This window comes from Pseudopodoces humilis, chromosome 5, assembly GCF_049639895.1.
Source record: "Pseudopodoces humilis isolate 2021_Gansu_Grassland_sample_001 chromosome 5, ASM4963989v1, whole genome shotgun sequence".
NCBI lineage: Eukaryota > Metazoa > Chordata > Aves > Passeriformes > Paridae > Pseudopodoces > Pseudopodoces humilis.
Window position 1 is genome coordinate 791,345 of NC_142204.1, and position 24,801 is coordinate 816,145.

Sequence of the window (24,801 nt, forward strand, 5' to 3'; positions counted from 1 at the left end):
CAAGCATTTCCCTAAATCAATGTCTATTTCTGGTTCTTGGCTGAATCCATGTTGTACCAGGCAGATTTTTTTCCTTGAAATTACCTTCCCTTGATGCATCTGACTTTCAGGGGGATTGTGGGTGCATTGGGGATGAAAATAGACTGATAATTTATTTCTGATGGGAAATTGTACTGATTTGAAGGTGGGGAGAAAGGAGAATGTCTGCATGGAGTGAAGTTAAGGAAGGGATTTTTTTAGCTTAAAATGTTTGGTGGTTAGCAGTAGGATCTTGATTCATGGCTATTTTGAAGGAAGCACTTCATGGCACAAATACAAAAGCTGCTCTACTAAAATGAACATCAAGAAAGAGGCATCAGAGGCTAAAATCAAAAACCAGAGATGACTGCAGGAATTCCCTTTAAAATCGAGGGAGTGGGAGAGATTGAATGGGATCAACTGCTCAGTAAGCATTTCCTCAGTGCTGTTTTTATCAGCAGCAATTTTTGTCCTATATCCATCTATGAAAAAGAGAGAAAACAAGAGAAGTGTTCTTTTATATCTGTCCATGGGTGGTGCTCTGATGGTTTTGTCTGCTGAAGGATTGAAAATGAGCAAAGAAAGGTAGGTTTTGTGATATATTAGTACAATGATGATGACAGGACTGACATTTGCAAAGAGAGTTCAGGCAAATAAAGCTCTGTCAAGGGAATAACAAATGGGTTTGAGCTCTGTGTTAATAGTGCAGTGAGTTAGAACTGCTGCTGGTTTTTTCTGTAATCCTGTATCAATGTAGGAGCCTTGAGTCATTGTAGTGATTTATGAGAGAAGAACAAATCTTGTTACAGTAGCATTTCTCCAATTAGCCTCTCCAAAAAGCACCACACGTCCCCAAAAACAGCAGGACAAACCAAATAAACAAAAAACCCCACAAAGCCCCATAACAATTAGAGATATCCATGGCTTTTGCTCACTTCAGGTCATTTTCACAGCTGTATTGTCAGCTTTGGGTCCCCTTTCAATGCTCTGTGCTGTGGTTTGATAGAAATGTTGTAACACATCTGGCTGGTGAGATGTAAAATATCCTGGGAGGAAAAAGTGGGAACGGCTGGAGTTATTGACACATTTTTTTATACAATTTATTGTCAGGCAATAATAGCATGACTTTTATTAAGGCTTTTATGTGTATCTAAGAAAAAGACAATATGAAAGATTAAACCTTTATTTTTATCAAGTTTTCACTAGGATTTTTTTCCCCTCCCATTTCATTCCCCTTTCATTTAATTAGATCCATTAATAGTAATTTGTATCTGTCTGGCTGTTGTTATTGCAATCTATCTCTAGAGTTGATACATTTCTTTTCCAACATCCATGGGTTTGGGTGGGTTTTTTCCCATGTAAATATATTTTTGTGTGCATAATTCCCACACAGAAGAGCACATATTTTTGTTGGCAGCATCATTCATAGTCCTGCATCACTCTTGAGTATTTTCAAGGAACAGTATATCTGAAACTATACTCCAGGGACTGTGCAGTTGAAACATCACTCCATTTTCTACCTTTCTATTTAAAAATGAAATGGCCATTTCTCATGAAGTATTGGCTTCTGTACAGTTGTGGTTTTTTTCACATGCTAATTTTAATGGGCTGGTATCAAACCTATCATCTCTAGAAATAATATTTATCCATTTTTTCTTTTTACTGTAAATATATTTTTGTCCTTTCTGCAGCTGATGATCCACAAGTGCACACAAACTGTGGATATTCTCTTTTTCCACTGTGGTATTCTCAGAAAAATGTACTCATCACCTTCTGCAGTTCCTCATGTTTTCAGTGCAGCATGTGAAGTGCTGTGCCCAGCTTTGCTTGCACTTCCCTCTCAACTCCTACTGGAATTAAATTCTTCTACTGCAGTCTTTCTCCTTTTGTCTCCTGGAGTTATTTTCCTGTATTTATGTAACTTGTCAGGCCTGAATTGCAATCCATGTGTCTTATTTGGCAGATTCAGCCCTCCAGATGCTGCCATGTGTTGTTCTAATGACAGAATTGTCCTGTATCTCAGGTCTGATCTCCAAAGAGGAGGAAATGTTGATCAAGGAGCTCCTGCTTGGCAGTTTGTGCCTTGTGGCTCTCAGACTGCTCCTTTCATTCAGCAGCTCCTGATAATTGCATCTGCTGTTGCTGTGCTTACAAAAAACTCTCTTCATCTCACTCTGTGAGAAACGGGGACTTCATATAAACCAAATACTTGGATATACCCAGCTTCTGCCTAACAGCCAGGGATTTATTCCCCCATCACAGATAACCCCCAATACACTGTTTTTTTTAATTTTACCCATTGAGATCACCTCCCCAGCTGCACACAGCCAGTGTTAGCATCTGTGGCTGGTGTAACCCCACTGCTCTTCATGCCCAGCAGTATTTATAGCAGCAGCTTTGCGTGGTAGTTTGCCTCTCTGTGACTTTATTTGCAGAGTCTTTAGTGCTGGATCTGTGTTTATTTGGGGTTTATGCTACATCTTGGTACCAAGCTGTACACTACCCTAAAGGTATTTCCTTCTTCAGGAGTCTATAAACTCTTCTTTCATTCCACTTTTCAAGGAAATATGTTTTTGGAGGTTTGGGGTTTTTTTATATTGCCACTTTGTTCAGGAAATGGCAATGAATTAAACCATTTTCCGTGGACATCTGTTGCTCTGGATGAGTTGCAGAAGGACCCCAAACACTCTTTTTGAGGTAGATTCTGTCACAACTACCATTTGGGATTTGTACCACGAGGTTCTTCAGCATTTACCTGATGGATAGTCCTGAAAACCCCAACAGTCCCAGTATTGTCTCCTCAGTGTGAGAGGTATTTCCCCATTTATCAGTGACAATTTTGTGTGCTTTTCTCCTTCAGGAATAGTTGATCAGCACGAGGAACTGAATGAGGGAGATCCACCATGCTCTGCTGAGCTTTAAGGCCCTAGGATTGTTTGCTCCTGAACTCAAATGGAACTGTATTCCTTCCTTGTGGTAGCACCACGTTGTATATTCCCTTTGAGCCCCAGGACCTCAGGAAAAAATGTTTTGACAGGTATTTTTCAGAGAAAAGCAGACTTTATTTAACTAACTGATTTATTTTCACCAACTGTCCTCTTCTGAAGAGTTGGTATTTGGTATCTAGTATCTTTCCTTCTGGGTTCTGGGTTCAGTAATTCAACCAACACTGCAGAAACCCACCTTCAATAATTTTTTAAGTCTTTTGGCATCTTTTGGTAGATTCCTGAGATTGCAAACCAGAAGTTCTCAGTAATGGGCTAACTATAAGTAGAATCAATTGTTCTTCTTATTTGGTCCTGGTTATGGCCAAAAAGAGGAAGCAAGGGAACTTTATGGAAGATTTTGAAAAGTCTTTGAAGAAGATTTCCATTTTTCATATTAATTTGCATGTACTTTAGAGTTACAGTTTATCAGGTCCTCATATTTTTACCTGGGAAAAAATCTTAACATTTCTGGATGGACTGTCTCCAAAGGTTAAATGTTGAATTCCAGGTTCTTACCCAGTTGAAGGTCAGTTCACAAAGGAGGGGTTTTCTTTCTAGGGAGAGTTTTATTCTACCTGGAATGGACTGAGGTCATTAAGTTCTTTATCTAGGTCCTGGCTTCTTGAGGAAATTCATGGTAAGCAAAAGCAGTAGTTCAGAGGAATAAGGGCTGGTAATGATGTAATGATTTCACTGTTTGAGATGGAATTGATTCCTAGTGCAATTCCAGTATTGCATTCTTCCCATCTGATCTATGAAAGTGCACAGGTAAAATGTGCTATTGCATTATTTCCAGGGCTATGTGATAAAATGCTTTCCCTACCAAGGTGATTCTCTAGTCCTAGAAATGCTTTCAGCAGTTAAAAGAATCATTTCATTGCCTTTTCAAACTGCTAACTAATCTTCCCCAAGAGCTGACTGGAAAAATCCACCTTAATTCCAAGAGTGCAATTAGGCCATAAAGATCTTTGTGAGTGTAGTTCAAGACAATGGTTATGAAGTTTGCCAGGATAGCTCAGATTTAATTGATCCTAAATGCCTTGGTGAAAGCCTGTATCCTATTTCAGGCACCCCCATAAAACATGGTGGCAGATTGCACATCACACCAATGCAGGATGGATTAAATTGATAGATCATTCTAACATGCATCACTTGGCCATCCCACCACTTCCTTCCTGAAGTGAAAGGAAAAGCCCAGAAATGTGTGTCAGCCACAGCTCCTTTTCCTTTCAGCCTTTCCCACGGGCACGTGTGGAATTGGTTTTGCATGCGGATCAGCAGCTGCATCACAGCATAGGTAGCAAAAATTTTTATTGTGCCTCAACTCTTGGCACTCCCACAGTGTCAAATGGGTTTTTCATTTTCTGTGTGCTGCCACCAGTGAGCATAAAGGCAGAGCTGTCTCCTGGATCCCAGTCTAATTCCAGCTGTGCTGTGCAATCTCCTGCACAGGGGATGCAGGAGGGAAGGGAAGGAGGGCCACAGAGACATTTGGGTGGGTAATAAACCTTGAAGAATGCAGTTCCTGTACAGGTAAGTGATAAATTTTTCTTTCTGAGTAGTCATCTATAGAAGATTCCTGAAAAGAGGCTGTCACTGTTCATAATTCTGACATAAAATACAGGAAGATTTGCCATTGGTGCGATGCTCAAAGGTGTGATTGCTACAGAGGAACAATCACTGTAGGAAAAATGTTATAACTGTATTTCAAAATGATAGAAGATCTTTTTCCACAGTTGAATTCTTATCACAATAAAGGTAGAATACCTCTTGTAATGAAATGGAGGAAAGAAGCAGCAGCACAGGTCAGCATGAGCCTGTCATGTTTTAGAGTTCAGAGCTGAAGAGTTGGAAAAACATGCTGGTGTGTCAAAGGGCTCACTTCAGTTTTATCTATTAATATGAGACAGCAGCTTATCTTTTAAAAAGTCACTGACATACCAGTCAGTTAGTCACAAATCAATGGGCTAGAAACAAAATAGCTCTTTAAGAGTCTTTTCAGGCTATGCTGCACTAATGGAGGTGGAAAAACTTGTACTCAGTCTTTCCTTACTGGGTGGGTTATTGGTATTAAAATTCACCATTTCTAGGCAGTTCATTCCAAGTCAGCCTGGATTTTTAACTTGTAATCATCTATCAGGTAAAAGTTTATGTATTATTTTAGGAAAAGTAATTATGTGTGAATATAGATTTTTCAAATGCAGGTAACTGTATTTTTGGTATCACCAGTTGTTCTTCCTCCTGTCCCTCAAGAGTTCACCTGACCAGAGCACTGTATGGTGTCATGGTTAATACAGTGTTGAATTCACCTCTGAAATGTTTGCCTGGAATGAAGAGTGGATGAGTTAGAATGTTTTATTCTGCATTCTTATTTTAAAGGAGTTTCCATTTGAAATGCCACTGTTCAAATGTACAGTTCCCATTCCTGTTAATTGACATTCACTTGGCTATCCATGAATGATACATCAGGGAGTAAAGTTCATAATTACTCTGTCATGCAGATAGGCAAATAAATATTTCCTATATCTGAAATGGTCAGTATTCCTTGCAGAGCTTTTTGTAACCTTGTTATTAATTTTTTTGATGAGACTTCATTTATGCTTATCATAACCATAAAGTAGTTTTGGAAGATGCTATCAGTGTTCCTGAAAGACTCTGGAAGTACAAAAACATGTTAAGCAGCTCCTATTTTTGAAATGCAGATCTCTCCATTTGTTTCTTTAGAAAACATCAATTTCTTGCCCTGTGGATGCACCTTGGAATGTGCCCATCAGCAGAAAGCTGCTCTGCTTGCAGAGCCTGACAGCTCCTGCTGCTGTGCTGGTGGCTGAGCAGCAGCCTTGCTCTTTTAGCAGGGCAGTGGTGCCTGACAGGAACCTTTGCATCTCTGCTTGAACACTCTCCTTGAAAGGGGCAGTTTTGAGACTGTCAGAAATGGTTTTCCTGCAGCTTTCTTTGGGGGTATGGGGCTAGAAAGCAGGAATCAAGGAATAAAATTTGTTTGTTACATTCCAATGACTGACTTTTTTCATCATGGAGGTTGCAGAGACAATTTTTTTCCGAGTCAGTCCTCTTTTTTCTTATTCTTTATATGGTTCAAAACTCTTCTGGTGTAAGTGGAAAATTAAAATCCTAAATCCAAAAGGACAGAAGCCAAAAGGGGTACATCTGACAAAGAGCGAGATGCCAACAAATAAAAGCATTTTTGATTCTTCCACTGCTGCTGGGATGGCTAAAAAGCCACGTATTAACTTCAGTACGCATTAATATCTCACCAGAACCCTGTGATCCAAACCAATCTGCAAGACAAGAAATGCAGAAATCTTGGGTCAAGCTGCTCCCTTGCAGAGGATTTGTCATCAGCCATGGTCCAGGGCATTCATGGTGCAGGGCATTCATGGTGCAGGGCATTCATGGTCCAGGGCATTCCAGGCATTCTCCTGCAGAAGCAGGAGAGACACATTTATTTTCCTTGCAAGACTAAAGTTAGGAGAGTCTCCTTCACAAATAACAATACCATTTTTTTTGTATATATATATATATATATTTAAGTTCTGCTGCTTGTAGAAGCCAATCAAAGATATTTTCTGAGGAGCAGTAAGTTTTCTTCAGTGGCCTGAACATATGAGGCTATCTGAGCTCACAGCTTTGAAGATGCTCTTCATCAAAGAATAAGTTTTTAGGGAATACTTGAATGTCTGAGATTCAGACAACCCAGATGAATCCTTCATAGGTCATAGAGAGCCTGGGGTGTAAAACTTCCTTTAAGACTTAATCTGAACAGTGGAAAACTCTGTTGGGTCAATGTTTGCTTTCCTCCCTCTTCACATGGAAATGGCGAATTCCAAAGCTCAGTTTCCCTTCTTGCCCTGCCTGCTGCAGTGTGAGCACCTGCCACCTTCCTGCCACTTCTGCCTTCTCTGCTTCTCCACAGCTGCTTACTAATCCTTACTTTCCAACAATCCTTGCTTCTCTGTGCTGTATAATCTGCCAGGACTGTGGTATATCCACAGCAGGCAAGCACTTCGCTGGATTTCTCCTTCTCTTTACTGCAGTCTTCCTCTTCCTCTTGCATCCCTTCATCATTCTTTCCTTTGTGGGAAGATTATTTGCCTGCCATGTGCCTTGGGAGGGAGAAACACGTTTTGGTTGGCTTAAAGCTTGGTTGGTTAAAAGGCTGTGCTTCCAAACAAGTCGTCTTCACCTCGTCTCCCGTCATTTTCCAGGACAACCTGCGTAAAAAGGATGATCGGATCGAAGAATTGGAAGAGGCACTCAGAGAAAGTGTTCAGATAACTGCAGAGCGGGAAATGGTGCTAGCACAAGAGGAGTCAGCCAGGATCAATGCTGAGAAACAGGTCTGCAATCTTGTGAAGTCACTGCTAGCCCTCCTAGGAAAGTAACCAGACAGTAAAGTACTAATTTCCCTGCTTTTCTGCCTGAAACACAGCTGGCTTTCTTTGCTGATCCTGTGTGTCTGTCCCACCGTTAGGTAACAGAGCTCATAAAACCTGCAAAGCTTTCCCATTAAACTGTATTTCATAGGTAAGATTTTCTTGAGATTAAAATCAAAATATAACCTATCCTGAGCTTTTGGGATGCTGGTGTGAGTAGTAACTCTCCTGCTCTGTCTTGCCTTTGAAATCTGCCTTCCTGTGTGTAAGGTTTACTTACATTTACTGTCTTGTTCACTGAATGCATTTGAAAGACAATGGTTTTTATTAGCCTGGTTGTGTTTATGGAGCACAATCTCTTTGCACTTGCAAAGCAGCTGGTTAAAAAGATAAATCCCTTGGCTGGAGCCAAGCATGCACACAGAAAATACACACTTGTGTACTGGAGCCAGCAGCAGAAGCTTTCAGGTGTTAATTGATTCTGTGCCACTGGTAAGTGAAGAATCACAGACATGCCTGATTTTAGCTCAGGTAAGTGATCATCCAGAAAGCACACCCTAAGGGATGGATAAATCCATGAGGCTTTGATAAAGCTTGTGAAGCTGAAAACTCTTACTTTTTGTGAGCCTCTTCAGTGTTTTTCACTGTTCCTCAGGACAGTAATTAGCAAACAGGACCATTTGGGTAATTGCATTTCAGTGGAAGAATCTCCTTGTCTTTGTTATTTATTTAACTACACCTCTGACCAAGTGCACTTTAAAACATTTTAAGAGTTTTTTTCTCATCATGCGTTCTTGTATCACAGGCTTTATGAAAAAGAAGTAAAAATCCAAGTTTTCCTGAATTGTTTCTCTGTGAGCTGGAGTCAAGCTCAGCTGTTTGCTGATGGATGTGCTGAGGATAATTCTGGTTGCTGTATTTTAGCATCCTAGACAGTGTGATGGAACCCACTTTGAATGAATGTACAAACTTCCTGTAACCTCAAAAAATAGCATGAAATAGAAATGTTGACTGTTGAATGCCACTTCAAGGGTTAGATCTCCTTGAAAGGAAAACACACCTGACCAAGCATTGGGTTCTGTGATGAGGCACAAAAGTAATCAAAGTGGTATGTGATTTCATGCCTAGGTGTTAGAATGTTTTAATTCATTAGTTTCAAGACAAAGTGACCATTTTTATATCCTTTGAGCACCTAGAAGCTGGTGCTTCTCTTTGAGCACCTAGAACTCAGAGAATATAAAAAATATATAACTATAAAAATGTATTATATATATAAATATAAAAAATAGATTGTTGGAATTGGGTGTAATGAGGAAGGGAAATGCACAGCCAGAAGATCAATAAACCATCAGGGTCAAGAGGGAGATTGAGAACAGAGGAAGAGAGCCAGGATGAGTAAGATTTGTGGGTAAAGATTGATGGAATATGGTAGGTAACAGCATAAAAAAGGACAATAATTTGGATGTAGCAGTGCACACAGAAGTGAGGAAGAGGAGGAAGGGGGATGGAATGAGAGCAGCAGTAGTGGAAGAAAAAAAAAGTTGACATCTATGACAGCAGGGGCTTACTGCAACAGAATTAAAGAGAATTAAACAGAATTAAAATTAAATAAAAATGAATTAAAGAATTAAAGCGCACCTCAGACCAGTTAATGGTTTTTAAAATGTGAGCAACAAATCCGCACAACAGGAAAGGATGTGCAGAGTCTTGTTCTAGACCTGCTGAGCCCCACTTTGGCCTCAGGATTTTGTTCTGCTGTCAGTTCAGTGCTGCCAGGTGTATTGAGAGTGGTGGCAAGGAGATGTTTTCCCAAGCTGCAGAGAAGACTTCCCTTCAAATGTTTTTCAGTGCACATTCCTTCAATTACTTTTAAAGAATGTCCTCTTTGTTTTATTATGGCCTGTGGAAGTTCTTTGTAGAATTTTGGAAGATAGACACAGGTAATACTAGAGTTTTAAAATGCAGGACTCCATGTACTGTCAATGGCAAAGCCACTGACTTTCACAAACCATAAAATAGGTTATGAATATTCTCAAACCAAGTGTGAGTGATGTGTGTGATTTTTAAAATGTTGTTGTTGTTCAAACTGATTGTAATTTGCTTTTAACTGCATGCTTTTTCTTTCCCTCTTTTGTTTATCTTGTTTTCTACCATTCTGCCACTTCACTGCCTGTCTGAAGCTTTTTAATGAATCAGTGCATGAGATCAACCATTTTGGCTTTAGGTGGTTCAAGGTATGAGGACATCTCACTTGTGTGTGCCTCTGCCCCGATACCTGGTGGTGTCAGTGTCACCTCGTGCTGTGTGGTCCCACCCTCCATCACCTCGTGGTGTGTGCTCTTGTGCTACTTTATAGGCTTCACAATTGAATTACAGTGTCCACAGAGCCACCCTGGCTTTCATGGTGCTCATATATCCCTTCTAGATTAAAATTGTCCTCTGGTTAATGCAGTGTTTGGAAATATCCTGTCAGTGTGCATCAGCTGTGCCAGTGGGTTAATTGTGTTAACTTACAATTAACACAGATTCTGTTAACAATCTGTGGATGCAAGATGTCTCCTTGCTCACCAAAGCTTTCTTTGTATTTCAGGATTTTAAACCTGCTCTTTCTTTCATCTTTCCCAAAACTAAAATTGGGCATTTCCTGCTGGGAGCATTGAATTTGGCATTATTGGTTTTATTATCCCTGCTGACCCTGCCATCCACAGGGCAGACGAGGCAGTCTTGCATAGATGGATGTTTCTTTTGAATAATACTGGTTTTGATGGTGCACCTGCTGAATTCTCTATGTAAAAATACCTAAATATGTATTCCTGTGGCTGGGCCCACCAGTTGAGCCCTCTGAAGGTGTGTGCAGACTGCTTTGTAAGTGCTCCCGTAAGGCTGCAGGTAGGATTTCTCAGATAAACACTTCTGTCATAAAGGGTTTTTTTATTAGAGATGGAAAATGGAGATTCAGGCACTCTTTCTGCATTAACCAAATCTGAGTTTATTTTAGAAAAGCTGTCATTATGTTCCTCAGGAGGGGAGGGAAATTCCATGGAAGTCTTTCCCTGCTCAGAAATCCAGCAGGAGTTTTGCTCCCTGAGAAAAAGTGTTGGAAGTTTTCTTTGACAAGAGGCCCCTGTCTTGTTCACTGTCCTGGTGCATCTCACCTTCCCTTCTCCTGCTTCCCTGGAAAGCTGCTTTGATCTCCATGGAAGAGTGGGACCCTTTTTGTGAAACCAAACACAAGTTCAGGTTCCTTATTGGAGGGCATAGTTCACAAATGTTTTCTGACCTAAAATACCTCCTGACAGCCGAGGAAGCATTGACCTGTGGGGGCTGGACTGAGAAGGGAAGGCAGGATTTACTGAATATTATTACCAAAAATATTTTTACCAGAAACTTATTGCAGCCTTTACAATGGGCTCCTATTTCTTTGAGTGAGATGGTGCATTGCCCGACCACAACATACATTTCTCTAGCTTGTTTTATTTCCTTCAGATTGGAAAAGCAGAAGATTTTAGAAATTTAAATAACATTCCTGCTGATAGCAGTGCAGCTCTGTTCTCTGGTGAATATCAACTCCTGCTTAAATGCACTCTCTGTATAGTATCAGCTAACATTTAACTCCTTACCCTAAAATGTAATGGCAAATAAACACATAAAAAAATGGCCATTACCTCATCATTCCCTCCTTCCTTCAGTAGCTACTTAAACTGAAATTTTGAAGTTGGCAGTCTGATCTTGACACTTTCCATCAATGTTTTTTGAAGTTTAAAGTTCTCAGCAGGACATTTTAAATGAGTTTAAATAGCTGTATCTTTGTTCATACACTGTGTCTTTTTATCCTGCACAGGGCAGATTTTTCTGCTTTCCTTTCCTAAGGAAAAAATAAAAGACTGAATATTGTAAAAGTAATGTATTCTTTAAATGTATTTTCTTACTCTCATTTCTTTCTCCTACTGTGGCTATAAATTATTTCAGCAGGTACACATTACATGTCAAATATATTGATAAAAAGACTCCTGAAATTCTCTATTCTGAATTCTTCTATTCTCTAATTCACATATGCCTACTTCCAAATTGGTATGTGTTTGTTAAGGAAGAATAAAGATGAAATAGGTTTATAACTCAACCAGAACCTCCTTCCCAGTTCTCTCCTGTTTCTCTGCTGTAAATACAAGCTCTGCAAGGGCTTGGATGTAGAGCAGAGCCTCCAAGAGCTTTCTGTCTCACCTGTGAGTTACTGTGCAGGAATTCTCACCAGGTTTTGAATGGTACCTGCCATTTGCACTTCCATCAGAACACCACTCTGGTTTTAACTCCTTAGAAAATACAGTTTAGACTACAAAGAATGGTCTAGAAACTACATCTACAACAGATTTATCATATATTGAATGCTGTCCTATCAAGTACCTTCTAAAAATTCAAAACAAATTTAAACACATCTTTTTTTTTGATGAGCATTCTGTTACTGAAATCCATCTGAAATATTTTCTCACATATGTTGGGAAATAATTGGAATTATTTCACAGCACAAATTCTGACGCACAAAGTTACTTCCAGCAGGTCCCTGTAAATGAAAAACAAAAAGTGGAATTTCTCAGGAACCATTTACCTATAGATGTTTTCTGAGCACCACAGAAATGTCAGAGTTCTGATTGCTCTGTAATACATGCTGGACAGTTTGCTTTTAATGAATGTTTTTGTCTCCTGTATCTCCTAATGAGAAATTTGATAAACTAAGAGGCTGGAGATCGAGGCAGCAATCCAAGGTATGGCTTGGGGGTGAAGGTGCTGGAGGTTTTTTCAAAGATTCTTTTAGGGAGTTTACATTTTTTTGGCTGAACTTCTCTTGAATATCTTCTGAAAAGCTCTTTTCTGTAAAAGTCTGCCAAAATCATTTTGGCTTTTGAGTGTGTGTATATATGTACATGTGCAAAGTAATTTGAGTACTTAGTTCATATAAAGTGAAATTCTGTGCTAAAAATTTATGTTTTGTTTTACTGATAAAAATTTTGAAGAGCTTTTTAAGTCAGTGTCAGCCCAAAGTATAATCTTAGCATTGTTTTCCAAGAGATTTGCTCTGTTCTTCTGTCTGATTGTTCTGCTTGGGTTAGAGAAAGCATTTTGGGTAACTGAGGTTTGCACTGGGTCCCTGTCAGTGAAAATGTTTGCAGCAATTTTTAGGAGCACTGCGTCTCCCTAATGTTGCTTCTTTTCCCTGGATATTTAAATGGATTACATAACCTTTTCCTTTAAAAACACACAGATTTGTACTGAGTCCCACTCCCTGCAAGGGAGAGCTAATTGGGTTTGTAATTCCCTCTGCATTCAGTAATGTACCTTTTAAAGAGGTGGAAGAAGAGTGGAATTTTTGCTGTCTCAGTTGTGTTCAGCTGTGCTGAGCTGGGGGCTTGGGAGGCTTTTTTTGCAGAATGAACAGAGAGAGAAAAGATGACTAGAAAATCATTCCTAATGACCTGGAGGCAGAGATCTTTTTCTAACATTAGGGACAAAAAAACTTGTAAATCTTTTAGAATCATGGAACTGTTTAGGTTAGAAAAGACCTTTAAGATCACGGAGTGCAGCCATGAACCTGACACTGCCAAGCCACCACTTTCCATGTCCCTAAGCACCACATCTACCTGTCTTTTAAATTCCTCCAGGGATGGTGACTTTGTTTTTGTTTAATTTGTTGCTCTCGTTTAAGGTTGCAAAGTGTCAAAATTTGACGACTTTCAGGAGAATTGGGGACACTGAAAGCATAATTAACCTCTGTGCAAAATGTACATTGAGCATTTCTCCACATAACTCACCTTTTCATTTAATGAAATGACAAATACTGATGGAAACTTATATATAAATTTGGTGCAAGTGCTGATTTTAAGATCATTTTGTCTGTATTTTTATCTTTTATTGTTTAATAGATAAATACTGATTTCACATGATGCCTTTTACTAAGTCAGGTGCTCTAGACAAAGCTCTATCTTGGCATCTCTCTGCCTGTTACATTATTTTCTTGAGCACTACCTCTGGACAGCATTTGGTTTGCTGTGGCTCAAGAGAAAATCAAATTCTTGCAGGCTTGGTTACATTAATGCTTGCTTGTAATTGTGAGGACCCAGGCAAATGTTTTTGTTAATATTAATTTAAGCTAGTCTTGTGCTTTTTCCATTTCCATTTCTTCTCCTGTTGCATTCTCTGTGATCTTAAATGCAAGTGTGACCCCATAATATGTATGTTAAAGCATTAGAAAAACCCATTAGACTTGAACATTAGATTCATAAATTGGAAAATATATGTTCTTTTTCTGACATAATTGATTTTTCCCCCAAATCCATGAAGTGCAAGAACAGAAACTGGTTTTCTTTCCAGAGCATTCTCCTATACAGAGGAACACAGAAGAGTGGCAAGCTTGAGGTTCATGAAATTGAGGATGCCTCTTCATTTTGAAATATTTCCTACTCACACAAAACTTCTAGACTTTCCTGTACTGCTGTTTACCATCTGATTCCTTCAACCCTTCACTGAATTTTAGTCTGAATTCAGTTGGCTCCAAATAGTGGAATTTATTTATTTATTTAAAGTTATTTATTATATTTATTAATATAATATAAATATTATAAATATAAATATTTATTATATTTATTTCTATTTATTATATAAATATTTAAAGTTATTTATTGCAGTTAGGTTCTGCTATTTGCTTTCTGTTAACTACAGTGCTAAAGATCTGCTTCCACAGGTTTGTAGTGGTGGAAACTTTCCTGAGCTTGCCAGTGAGACTGTGATTCTTCAGTTTGCCACATGTTCAGCCTCCACATGGCAGTGCATGTGCTTTCATTTATTTATGTTCATGATCCTTAATGTCTTTTGGGAAAAGAGTGTTAAAGTTGTGTGTGGAATCAGTTTTTCACTGCTTGTAGTGAGTTAATACATCATCCCAGAATTTTTCTCTTTGGAAAATCAAGCTGGGCTATATAAATTGACAGTCTCTGCTGTCAATTAAATATTTACTTTGAATATTATTCAGTTAGGTCTAAACTGTCTGCCATAGTGACATATCCTAGTTAACCTGAAACTGTCTAAAATGTAGCAAAATGGAAATCAGCATACTCTGCAGAAAGCTGCTAAAAACCTGCCAGAATCCTTGGGCAATTAGTCTTGCTTCTACCTTAGCAGCAGCAGATGTAAGCTGAGAAAAGGCAATTTCCTTCCAAGGTGGCAATGTTTAGAGCTGTGGCTGGAGTATCTTGAATTAAGCATGGAATTATCCAGGGGTTTGTGTTTGGGTGTGATAAATTGTGCCATCCTGTGAGCAGCACTGCACAGGATGTGCTTCGTGTGCTGCATTCCAGGGGCTCTGCCTCTGCAGAGATTTATAAAAGGTGATCAAAATCCAGGTTTTTTCAAGGTGAATTGTTATTCCTGGTGGTTGCTGCTGTATTCCCAAGGGCTGGGAATTGCTAGCCGTGGAAGATGAACACAAAGCAGTTTCCTGAGACTGTAGATCCATGTAAAGTAAAAAAACAGGACAGCTTCCTTTGGAATGGTTGTGTGGATTAAAAAACGTAATGAGAATGTTTTGTTGGATAATGGTTTCACTCGAGGAAAATGTGGAAATAGAATTGTAACTTGTTACAGTCTTCAGACGCCAGTGACTAAGTTTTCTTTTCCTCAGTAGAAATCAGAATTCAGTTTTCACTTGCTTTTTTTCAAGGCCTGACTCAAATATTTTGTGTTCAGCAGAGGCAATTACTGTTTCCTTCTCAAGAGCTCTTGTCCCAGCAGCAGGCTGTTGCCTATTTTTCTAGGTTGTAGCCCACATTTAGGAGATACAACTGTCAAAGCTACCTCCAAACACCCTAACAGGACACAGCTGTGACTTACTGAGTCCTGAAGGCTTTGGAGTTTTCTCTTTCCAGAACATCTGGGAATCCTGATTCCTCTTTCTTCACACGAAAACTCGGTGCTCTGGCTGTAGGAGCAAAAAGCTCTTGATGAGTCCTGGAGTGAGAAACCCCTTGGCAGGAGCTTCTGTTGATGTTTGCGTGGCTTCTGCAGGAGGAACATGGTCATGGCAGATGTCTCTGGTCAATCTCATCTATTCTTCCTTGCCTAGAGCCATCAGTGGAGACAGCAAGGAGCAATAGGGAGCATTAACTCCTTTTTATTATCAGATGCTCTTTTTATAATGAAGTTTTTGTTGGGAGACCAGCTCATGGAAGTAAGAAACATCAGCTGTCTAAATATCTCAGTTGCACAGTGATAAGAAAAATTGCATTCATCTGCAGTATCCTGCAGCTTTTCAGAGCACAGGCTTTTGTTCTCTTTATCTTGCTCCTCTCCTTTTCCCCATTTAATAAGGTAAGAGCAGAACAGTGGCACCAGTTCTGTGAAGCCACCCAGACACTCTATTTTATCAGGGATGCTGGATGTACAAAATCCAAACCACCTAAAAAACAAAGGCATGAGGACTTAAGGAAGCCACAACACAGTAATGTAAAGAATGAGAAAGTTCATCCCTAAAATTACTGCTGTATATTACAGATGCTGAAAAGACCCTGGGGAACTGGTAATCCACCAGCCATTTTCACAGCTTCAGCACTCACTCCCCTCTTTCCTGCAAACAGAATCCTCCTCCCTGTGACTCTGCCTGGTCTGGCCTCCCCTTTGAGGTGCAGGTAGAAGTGATGGATAGAAACATCTTAATTACTGCATCCTGTGCACTGGTGCTGAGTAAGAGGGGCTTGAATGGAAGGCAGAGCTCCAGCCTGTGTGCTGGGACAGAGCCATCCTGCTCTGCACCCCTCTGCTGTCGGTGGGGCAGAGCTTTCAGCTCTTCTGTGCTTGAGGGATGTCCTTCCCTTACAAATCAGACATTGCTGGAAGATTTTGCTTGTTATTGTTTACTGATTTCTCTCCTTTTCCCCTGGTATTTTTAGCTCTGAAAAAGCTGTGCCTAACAGTTTTCCCAATATCTATGGGAGTTTGAAGTTTGTTCCCTCCATTCAGAATAGCCAAGCATTTAGTTAAGTCTTGGATTTGGTCTTTAGGAGTACCTTAAAGCCACCCTACTGCTTTAAGGAAAATGGGGCTATGATGAAACCATAATTCATTTCCCTCTTATTTTGTGTAAAGGTTTATTAGCTTGTGATTTAAGCAAACCATCTGGTCCTGCTGGCAGCCCAAGTTATGTCAGACTCAGAGCTTTCTCCCTGTAATATGTTACTGCAGGCACTTAAATTACATGCCTAAGTCCCAAGTCTGGCCTGTGCTTTTTCCATGTCTTAACATCTGTTCTAGGAAATTTTTCTGGGATCCAAACAAGTTCAGATGGAGCCAGATCTCTTGTCCTTCTTTTCATGTCTATTTCTTTGCCTTTTGTGCAGTCTAATCAGTTCAACCAAGTAAAAGATAATGCAGAAATTTGCAGTCCCTTTATCATTTCAGCAATGTATATAGTGAGATAAACAATACTTTAAAAACTCAAGAGCTGTAGTTAAATAGGAGACTGTCATCTGAGAGTGACACTTTGAGAAATATTAATTATTTTTTCAGTCCTTCTGATATTCTTTCTACTGACTTTTAACTGCAAGATTTTTGTTTTGCTTGCCTAATTAATTTTGGGCAAAACTACAGATTCCTATTGCATTTTGTCTTGCAATGCTAATTCCTTGTTTATACAAAACAGGTCTGTGTTTAGCAAATAAATAATTTTAAATATACTTGTGAGCCTGCTGAGGTGGTTTTGAAAAGATCTCTGGTGATTGATTTGTACACAGATCATGGAAAATGACCTGTTTGGTTGGTACCTGCGTCCTCTGAAGGTTCAGCACTTTGTATTCTGCCTGGAACTTCTGAACACAATCACAAATATAAAAACAGCTATCCCATAGCCTGCTGTGTCTGTATGTATATTGAAAGAACTGGAATTTCTTTCCTTCAATCAGAAGCATAAAAACAACTCTGATTCCAGGAATGTAATTAAATATTAAAGTGTGTTTCTTACATTTGACCTAAAACACTGTATCTGCAGCCTGGGAGCAGGGATCTCAGTGTAACAGAGTTTTTGGGACTTTAAATTCCAGACTGGGAAGGGGGAGGGAGGGGATTCTGCCCCTCTGGCTCTGGAGAGAGCCCAGCTCTGGAGCCCCAGCACAGGGAGGACACCACCCTGCTGGAGCAGGTCCAGAGGAGGCCAGGATGATCAGAAGAGCATCTCTCCTGGGAGGAAAGCCTGGCAAACTGAACTGCTCAGTCTGGAGAAGGCTCTGGAGAGTCTGCATTGCAACCTTGAAGGATAAAAAGGGGACTTGAAAGAGAGAGAGTTTCTTCCCCAAGGTCCCTAGTTACAGGACAATGGTTTTAAACTGAAAGAGGATAAGTTTCTCTTACTTATTCTCTTATTCAGTCAGAATAAGGACTTGACATAGGGAAGAAGTTCTATATAATGAGCACAGTGAGACCCTGGAACAGATTGCCCTGAGAAGTTGTGGATGTCCCATCACTGGAATTATCAGGGCTGGGTTGGATGGGGCTTTGGTTTCATTAATCCAGTGAAGGGCATGGCAGGAGGGTTGCCCTGCATGGTCCTTAAAGGTCCTTCCAACCCAAACCCTTCTGTGCAAAAATGAAAACCAAAAAAAGATACACAGTGTCTTCTGTAAAGACTGATAATCTGCAGGTGAGAAAAAGCCTCACCTAACACAAAGTGTATTTTAGGTAGTGCACCAGTGATTTGCTATCTTTAATGCCAGTCATATCCATGTGGATTTGGATGCATTCATATCCCATCACTTGAGACTGGAACATTCTCCTCTGTGGTGTCTGTGCATTCTTTAGCCTTTTCCTCATTCTTGGTCTCCAAACAGGGATTGCATGGGTCACCATTTCAGAACAGAGCCTCTGCCCCTGCAAGTGTTTTTTCAAGTGCACAGCACTGTGCTCTTTTTGCCCCCACTCTGATGGCTCTGCCATTGCCTCTTCAGGCTTGCACAGTCCCACTGCAGTGACTGACATGGTGTTGCCAGCATTCATGATGCATTTGTGGCTTGGATCATCACCCAGGATTGCTCTGCTTCTCTAAAAAGGTGCAAGCAGAAAACTAATCTCTAGAACTATCCTCTGAGAGGGCTAGAGAAGCCTCTTCCAGTTTTTTGTGCAGTAGAAAAGTTATCTTCAGGTGATGCTTTATCACTGAGGAGAGCTCTCTGTGGGAAGAAAAAAGGTGCATTGTGATGTGAAGAAGCTGAAGTGTTTGGGGATGCTGAGGTGCCATTAGTGAGCCATCTGTCTGCATCGACTTCAGGTCAGAGTCTTTGGGCTCTGATCTTCTGAGGCAAACAGTAACAAGCACATCAGCTGATAAAAGCATTCTTCCTGGCCTGAAATAGCGATTGTGGCTCAGGAATTCTTAGCAGTGCATTAGTTCTCATGTAGCAGGTGAGGGAACTGCTCACCTGTCCTGATCACCAGAAATCATCCCAGGGGCAGAGGTTGGTAGGATTTCCAGCCTCAGTAATACTTTGTATATACAGCCCCTTTCTCAATTTTGCTGGTTTTTTACTGGATTTTGGGGAACTTCACCAAGCTCTTTGCAAGCCCCTGGCTTGACATTACCCAATGGCCAGAAAGGTTTACTGCAACCACAATATATTTGGAGATAATGGATAATGGCTCTGTCTGTGCAAAAGGCTGGGTTTTGATTTGCATTTGGAGGAGCCTGAAATAACAGTCTGTAGGAGAAGGGAGGTTAAGATAGTAGATAGATTCCTGAAAAGAGCTTCAGGGTTGTTGTTTTTTTTTGTTATTAAATAATTTCTTTGACATGATAGATGAACTTCTGTTGCATTGCCATTTCTCTCCACCTTGCTTTCATGCTTCCTAAGGAAGGAGACACAATTCTATGCAAACTATTTGTCCTGTCTTGTCATTTCCCTTTTCTGCTGCTCTGAATCCCATCCTGATCTAATTGACATTCTTTGCCTTCTTTCACATAGTTTGTTCAGTCTCTCAGGAAGTCTTTCCTCTAATGGAAACTTATTTCAGCATGATGTTCTTCCTTAAAGATAAGCTGTCACCTGGTCAGGTCACTTAAGGCCTAAAAACAATGAACAAATAAGTCTCCATTTAAGTTCTCTGCTCAGAATACATGAAGACCTTTCTGGCCTGTCTGCAGAGAACTGAGTCATGGCTAAGTTGAAGATACACCTTACTTTATGTACTGTCATTTAAGCAAAGAGTGGCAAGAGTTCCCTCCTTGCATCTTCTGAAATGGGTGGAGACTTTCTAGCTACGACTGACAGGGCACGAGCTTACCCACAGCTAAATTGAAAATGTCAACAGCATGTCTCTGAAAACGTCTCAGCGTGCCAAGAGCTCTGGTTTTGGCAAATATTTTTTCTTTATTATATAATTATCTGCTCTCAGGGGACAAAATTCAAGAGTAGATGTGAAGTTTTTTGTGTAGGCTAAATTAGATGTGCATTGCAAGTAGTTTGCTTCTGGTGAATATTCCTGTGTCGTTTCCCACAGGACTGATTACTGGGACAGGTCTGCACTGAGATTCAGAAGCTGCCAAATGAAATGTTTTGTTTTGCAGCAGTTTAATTGAAATAGGCCCTTGGACTATCTACAGCCTGATGAATCTGAACAATGAAGTCTTTGCTGTGAATACAATCATCACTATTTTGGTGAACTTTGTCTTTAGTGAATTACTTGACAAATGGCCCTTGCTGGAGAGCTTGGAAGGTAATGACAGTTCTGTAAACCAAGCTGTTGGCACAGTTTAAAAGCTCCTCACATTCCAGCCATTCCTAATACATGATTAGATCAATTTTCTGTTGGCCTGCAGAAATAGGAACTATAACCTGAGAATCCAAAGAGTTATCAAACAGAGCAGGAGATAAAGTACCTGCAGTAAGCACTGATAGGAGACAGAGTCAGCCCTTGCCACCTCTCCCTGGGAGCCTTGGCCCAGGTATCAGGCTCATGTTTTCCAAACAGCTCAGAGTTGTCACAGATCAGGCAAAGCAGTCCTTGGGTGTCAGCATCCCAGCCCCTGAGGGCTGGCAGGGGGAGGAAGCCTGCCAGAAATATTTCAGACCTGCTGATGGAGAAGATGTTGCTGCAGAGATTGTTTTATCTTGGCAGCTGACAGATTGACACGGGCCCTTTCGTCTGCTGCAGTTGTCTGGGGGCTGGTTGATGGGAGGTGGTTTTCTGTTCAAGCCCAGGGGTTTAGAGTTGGTGTGCCTCTTTAAAGGAGAATGGCTGGGTAGGAATTTGTGGGGCTATTTCTGATCCACCCACAGGAAGCAGAAACTCATACCCCAGCAGCTGATGCTCAAGTGCACTTTCATTACCCCATCATTCTTTAAGAACCAGTTTCTGTCCTAGTAGTATTATTGCTATTCATTATTTCTGCACCTCTTCTTTACATTCTTTCCTGATACATTTTCTCTCTTTCATTTTATGGAGTTTTCCCTTATTTTTAAAAATTGGCAGATTTTCTGATCTTGTTTTGTGCACTAAACACTAATAAAAAAAGAAAAGTTTGGTTATTATATCCATGCTTGCCAGTTTGGACTACTTCTCACTGAGGTTCTCCTTTGGTCTGGTGATTACCAGATGAATTCTTGGCTGTTCATTTTGAATAGGTTGTGGTAACTGCATATTTTAATTGTTTTTAAACATCAAATATGTTGTTAACTGCATATTTAAATTGTTTTTAATTTAGTTTGCTAAGCATAAGAATTACCACCTTTTGGCAGCTGCATTTCCATGGAAGTAGAAAGGCTTTCTGCTAGATTTTTATAAATCTCCTAATTCTCAGTTGCAATGTTTCTTGCTCTGGCACCAGTTGAGGATGAAAACCAGTCTTATTATCCATGTTTGTCCTGAGCCATTAGCTCTGCCTTTAGGAGTACAGCATTTATTAAAGCAAGTTACATACTTCCCTCCTACAGCACCTACAGAGCAAATGACATACTCAACTCTCCCTGTAAAAACATACAATTGGAAATTGAGCTTGTTGTAAATTCAATAATTTACACTTCCAGGATGGATCATGAGTTGATTGTTATGGGGGGGTTTAAAGGCAGTGTAGTGCTGTGCTTGCATACTAAATTTATGCAAATATTTGATTTTGCACAGTAACAGCATCTGAATTTCTCCCATTAAAAGCACATTATAAAATTGTTTATGAACACTTGGTTGTGATGGAAAGAGAAAACCTACATGGAAAAAGTCAGTGAAAGTAATGTGTGCCATTGAGCTTTATTATAAAATTATTAAAGCACATCCAGAAGTTTTTGAATTCTTTATGTAGCTAGATTGAAGCATGTATTGTGATTTTGCATGTAAATTAGTGATAAATTTCGCCTGAGACAGAACATGTTCTGAGTGCAAAATAAAATGACTCTTCATTATGGAAAATGTATGGCAGAATTCATAATCATGTTGACTCTGAATCTTTCCAGTTTGCTGAAGGTAAGAGCATTGTTCTGCTGTACTTCTCTGCCATCAGCAACTCTTTGAATGTCTTATGTTGCTAAATCCCAATGTGTGCCTAAAAAGCATTGTTCAAATGGTATTTTGAGGGAAATGGCCTCACATTTTTATGGGAACCCATTCCTCTCCCTGCTTCAGAAATGTTACCTTTGTTCTTGAAATGCACGTGTAGCTTCTCTTTAGGCATCATTTACAGTGGAAGTTTTTTATCCTTTTGCTGTTTTATCAACGTGTTTCATTTAATACCTCACATTTTTGTGGTCCAGGGTTGACATTCACAGGCCATCCTCTTCTCCCTGAGCTGCATCTAAAATAGAAATACAGAGGAGCTGAAGGTTTGTATTGCAGAGATTGTGTTGCAGTGACCAAAGCAAGCTAACTCCTGAGCTGTGCTTTATTCAAGTGTAGACATCCTGACCACAGCACTGGATCTGTGCCCTGCTGACCTTTCTGCTCCACTTTACTTGGGACATTCAGTAAGTTCCAGCCGCTCACATCAATTTTTCTCTCCTCCTGTCTTCTCCAATGATGTTTCAGGTAGAAGAGCTGATGATGGCTATGGAGAAGGTCAAACAGGAGCTGGAGTCAATGAAAGCAAAGCTGTCCTCCACACAACAGTCTTTGGCTGAGAAGGAAACCCACCTGACCAACCTACGAGCTGAAAGAAGGAAACATTTGGAGGAGGTCCTAGAAATGAAGTAAGTGTCTTCTTTTATTATTTGTGGGTGTGTTTCATTGGTGTCTCTGCATTTCTTTCTGATCCCTGTTCTAAAGACAGCCCCTGCATGGGTAGGTCTCTGCAGATAGCAGCAATCTGAGATCAGTCGAGCCTTCAGAGCTGACCTCCAGAGATTGCTGACATCACTTTCACACTCCCTCTAGAGCTCAAAAACATTTCTTCCTTCTCCTTGTTTACAGTAGATTTCTGTTATTTGCACAACAGCATCTTCAAAGATCCTAAGCAGCTATTGGGACTGAATTTTTCTGTGTCTAATGAATGTGCCATCTTGCTTTGAGCAGCCTGTAACTGCTTCAAGGTAAGGTGCCAAGTCAGTGTAGCAAATGACAACAAAAAGAGGGAAAAGATAAACAGAATGTCAGGTGTTTGTAATGCTAAAATCAGACTGCAGATGTCTGGTCTGCTCAAGGATTTTTCAAACTCGTGCAGATGGTTCATTAGCACTGGAGCAGTTTGAAATTCTCTAACAGTCAAACTTTTCTAATCATCCTTACACAAGGAAGCCTGGATAAAACCAAGCTTTGAGGAGCTGGGGAGAAGAGAGGGATTAGACTTCTCAGGCTTAAATACTTCCTCATTTCTGACTCTGCATTACAGATAAATAGTTACCCTTAGTTTAGGGAGACATGAATCCATTTAGTGCAATGATGGATAGTGCTGCCAGCAGTTCATTAGAAACACTTTCAGTTGTTTAGCCAGCCCTGAAGAGAAGGAACATTTTTATTGGCAGGACTTGCAGTGGTTCCTCCACTGTGGTTTTGTGAGCCATTATTTATTTATTTAACTATTCTACACTGGTTTCTTTCCTTTCCTTTTTTTTTTTTTTTTTTTTTTAATGAAAGGATAGAAAAACAGCTGTTACAAAATGGAAAGAGGTGGCTTAGATCTTGAAACTTTAACTTAGAAGTGCTGTATAAAGTGGGCCAAGCTTCCCCAGCTTCATATTCAGCTACAACAGTTTGATCTGGACCTGGCATAAGGATGTTGGAAGACTGCAGTACTTAAAAGCCACACTTTTTATTTTTAATAAAAAAATTTATTGAGCTATAAATTTGACTGCCTTGAGAGTTGCTGTATGGGGGGATGGGAAGAATAGCTCTTGAGGTGATGTGGGAATCCAAAGCAACTGGAGATGTATCCCATATCCAATCACTTGACAGTACTTTCTTCTGCCAAACTGCTCTGCCAAACCTCCTCATTAAAATCTACACGCAGTGTACTCTGTATCCTGAAATGTATTTGGAATTGTGTAGATCCTTTAATATAACTGCTCACTTCTAAATGATGACCTCTCTTAGCTGTGTAAGTTATTGTTGGAAAGTTTTTGCACTGAAGTGTGGTATCAGGGACTGCATGAGCTGGTAGATCCATTGTAGCTCAGAAGGAAGAACACTGGAGAGAATGGTAATGCTGTCAGCACATGGAGAGAGAGATGGAAAAAGCATTACATTTGTATGGTTAACTAGCTGAGCGTGTTTTAGTCATAGCTGGTCTGTCTTAAAGTTCTATAAAGCTGCCAAAGGCATCCAAACTTCAAAAACTCACCCTCACCATGAGAGTCTCTTGCAAACAAGTCTCTACTGAGGACTCCCAGTCAATTAAATATCTTATTTTATATACAGAAACTCCAGTGTATTCTTTCTTGCCCTGCTTTCCCAGCCTGTGTCCTTTAGGAAAAGCACTCATTTGTTTTCTAGTTCTGCAAAATTTTCCTCCTTTTGTTGAAGTATTTATTACTATTTCAACTGAAAAACAACAGTAATTGAATGAGTGGTGAGTTCTGTGAAGCAATTGGCTGCTTTTGGAGTTCTCAAGGAGAGAAATAGCTGTTGTACAGATGGTGTTCAAAGGGACAGTGAAGCAATATTGTTTCCTAAGTTTTAGAGCATGCTTCAGCGAGTGGGACGAGTCTGAGGTGCTCAAGAGCAGCACTGATTAAATTTGGGATTTGATCAAGGTGTAGATTTAACAACCTGGGCCCTGCAGTCAGCTCATGGGGCTGGGGAGCAGACAGGAAAAACAGCTGAGGAGATTCTAGATACACAGCGAAAGAAAGTGTTAAAGCAACAAGGGGACTCCAGAAAGTTTCCTCTGGGTTTCAATAGGAAGTTGTTAGATATAATGCTAGTGAAAATACATGTTTAAAATGCTGTTTCTTGGA

The 24,801-nt window shown here is 40.1% G+C and overlaps 1 protein-coding gene across 10 annotated transcripts in view; it reads left to right on the forward strand.

Annotated features, from left to right (window-relative positions):
• Positions 1-24,801, forward strand: part of ERC1 (ELKS/RAB6-interacting/CAST family member 1) — a 274,756-nt gene that overhangs the window by 153,555 nt on the left and 96,400 nt on the right. For all 10 annotated transcript variants that reach the window (XM_014259338.2, XM_088054896.1, XM_088054899.1 and 7 more), the window contains 2 exons: positions 7,232-7,363; positions 22,439-22,599. In XM_014259338.2, the coding sequence (XP_014114813.1) occupies positions 7,232-7,363; positions 22,439-22,599 (293 nt within the window). The remainder of the gene's footprint in view (positions 1-7,231; positions 7,364-22,438; positions 22,600-24,801) is intronic.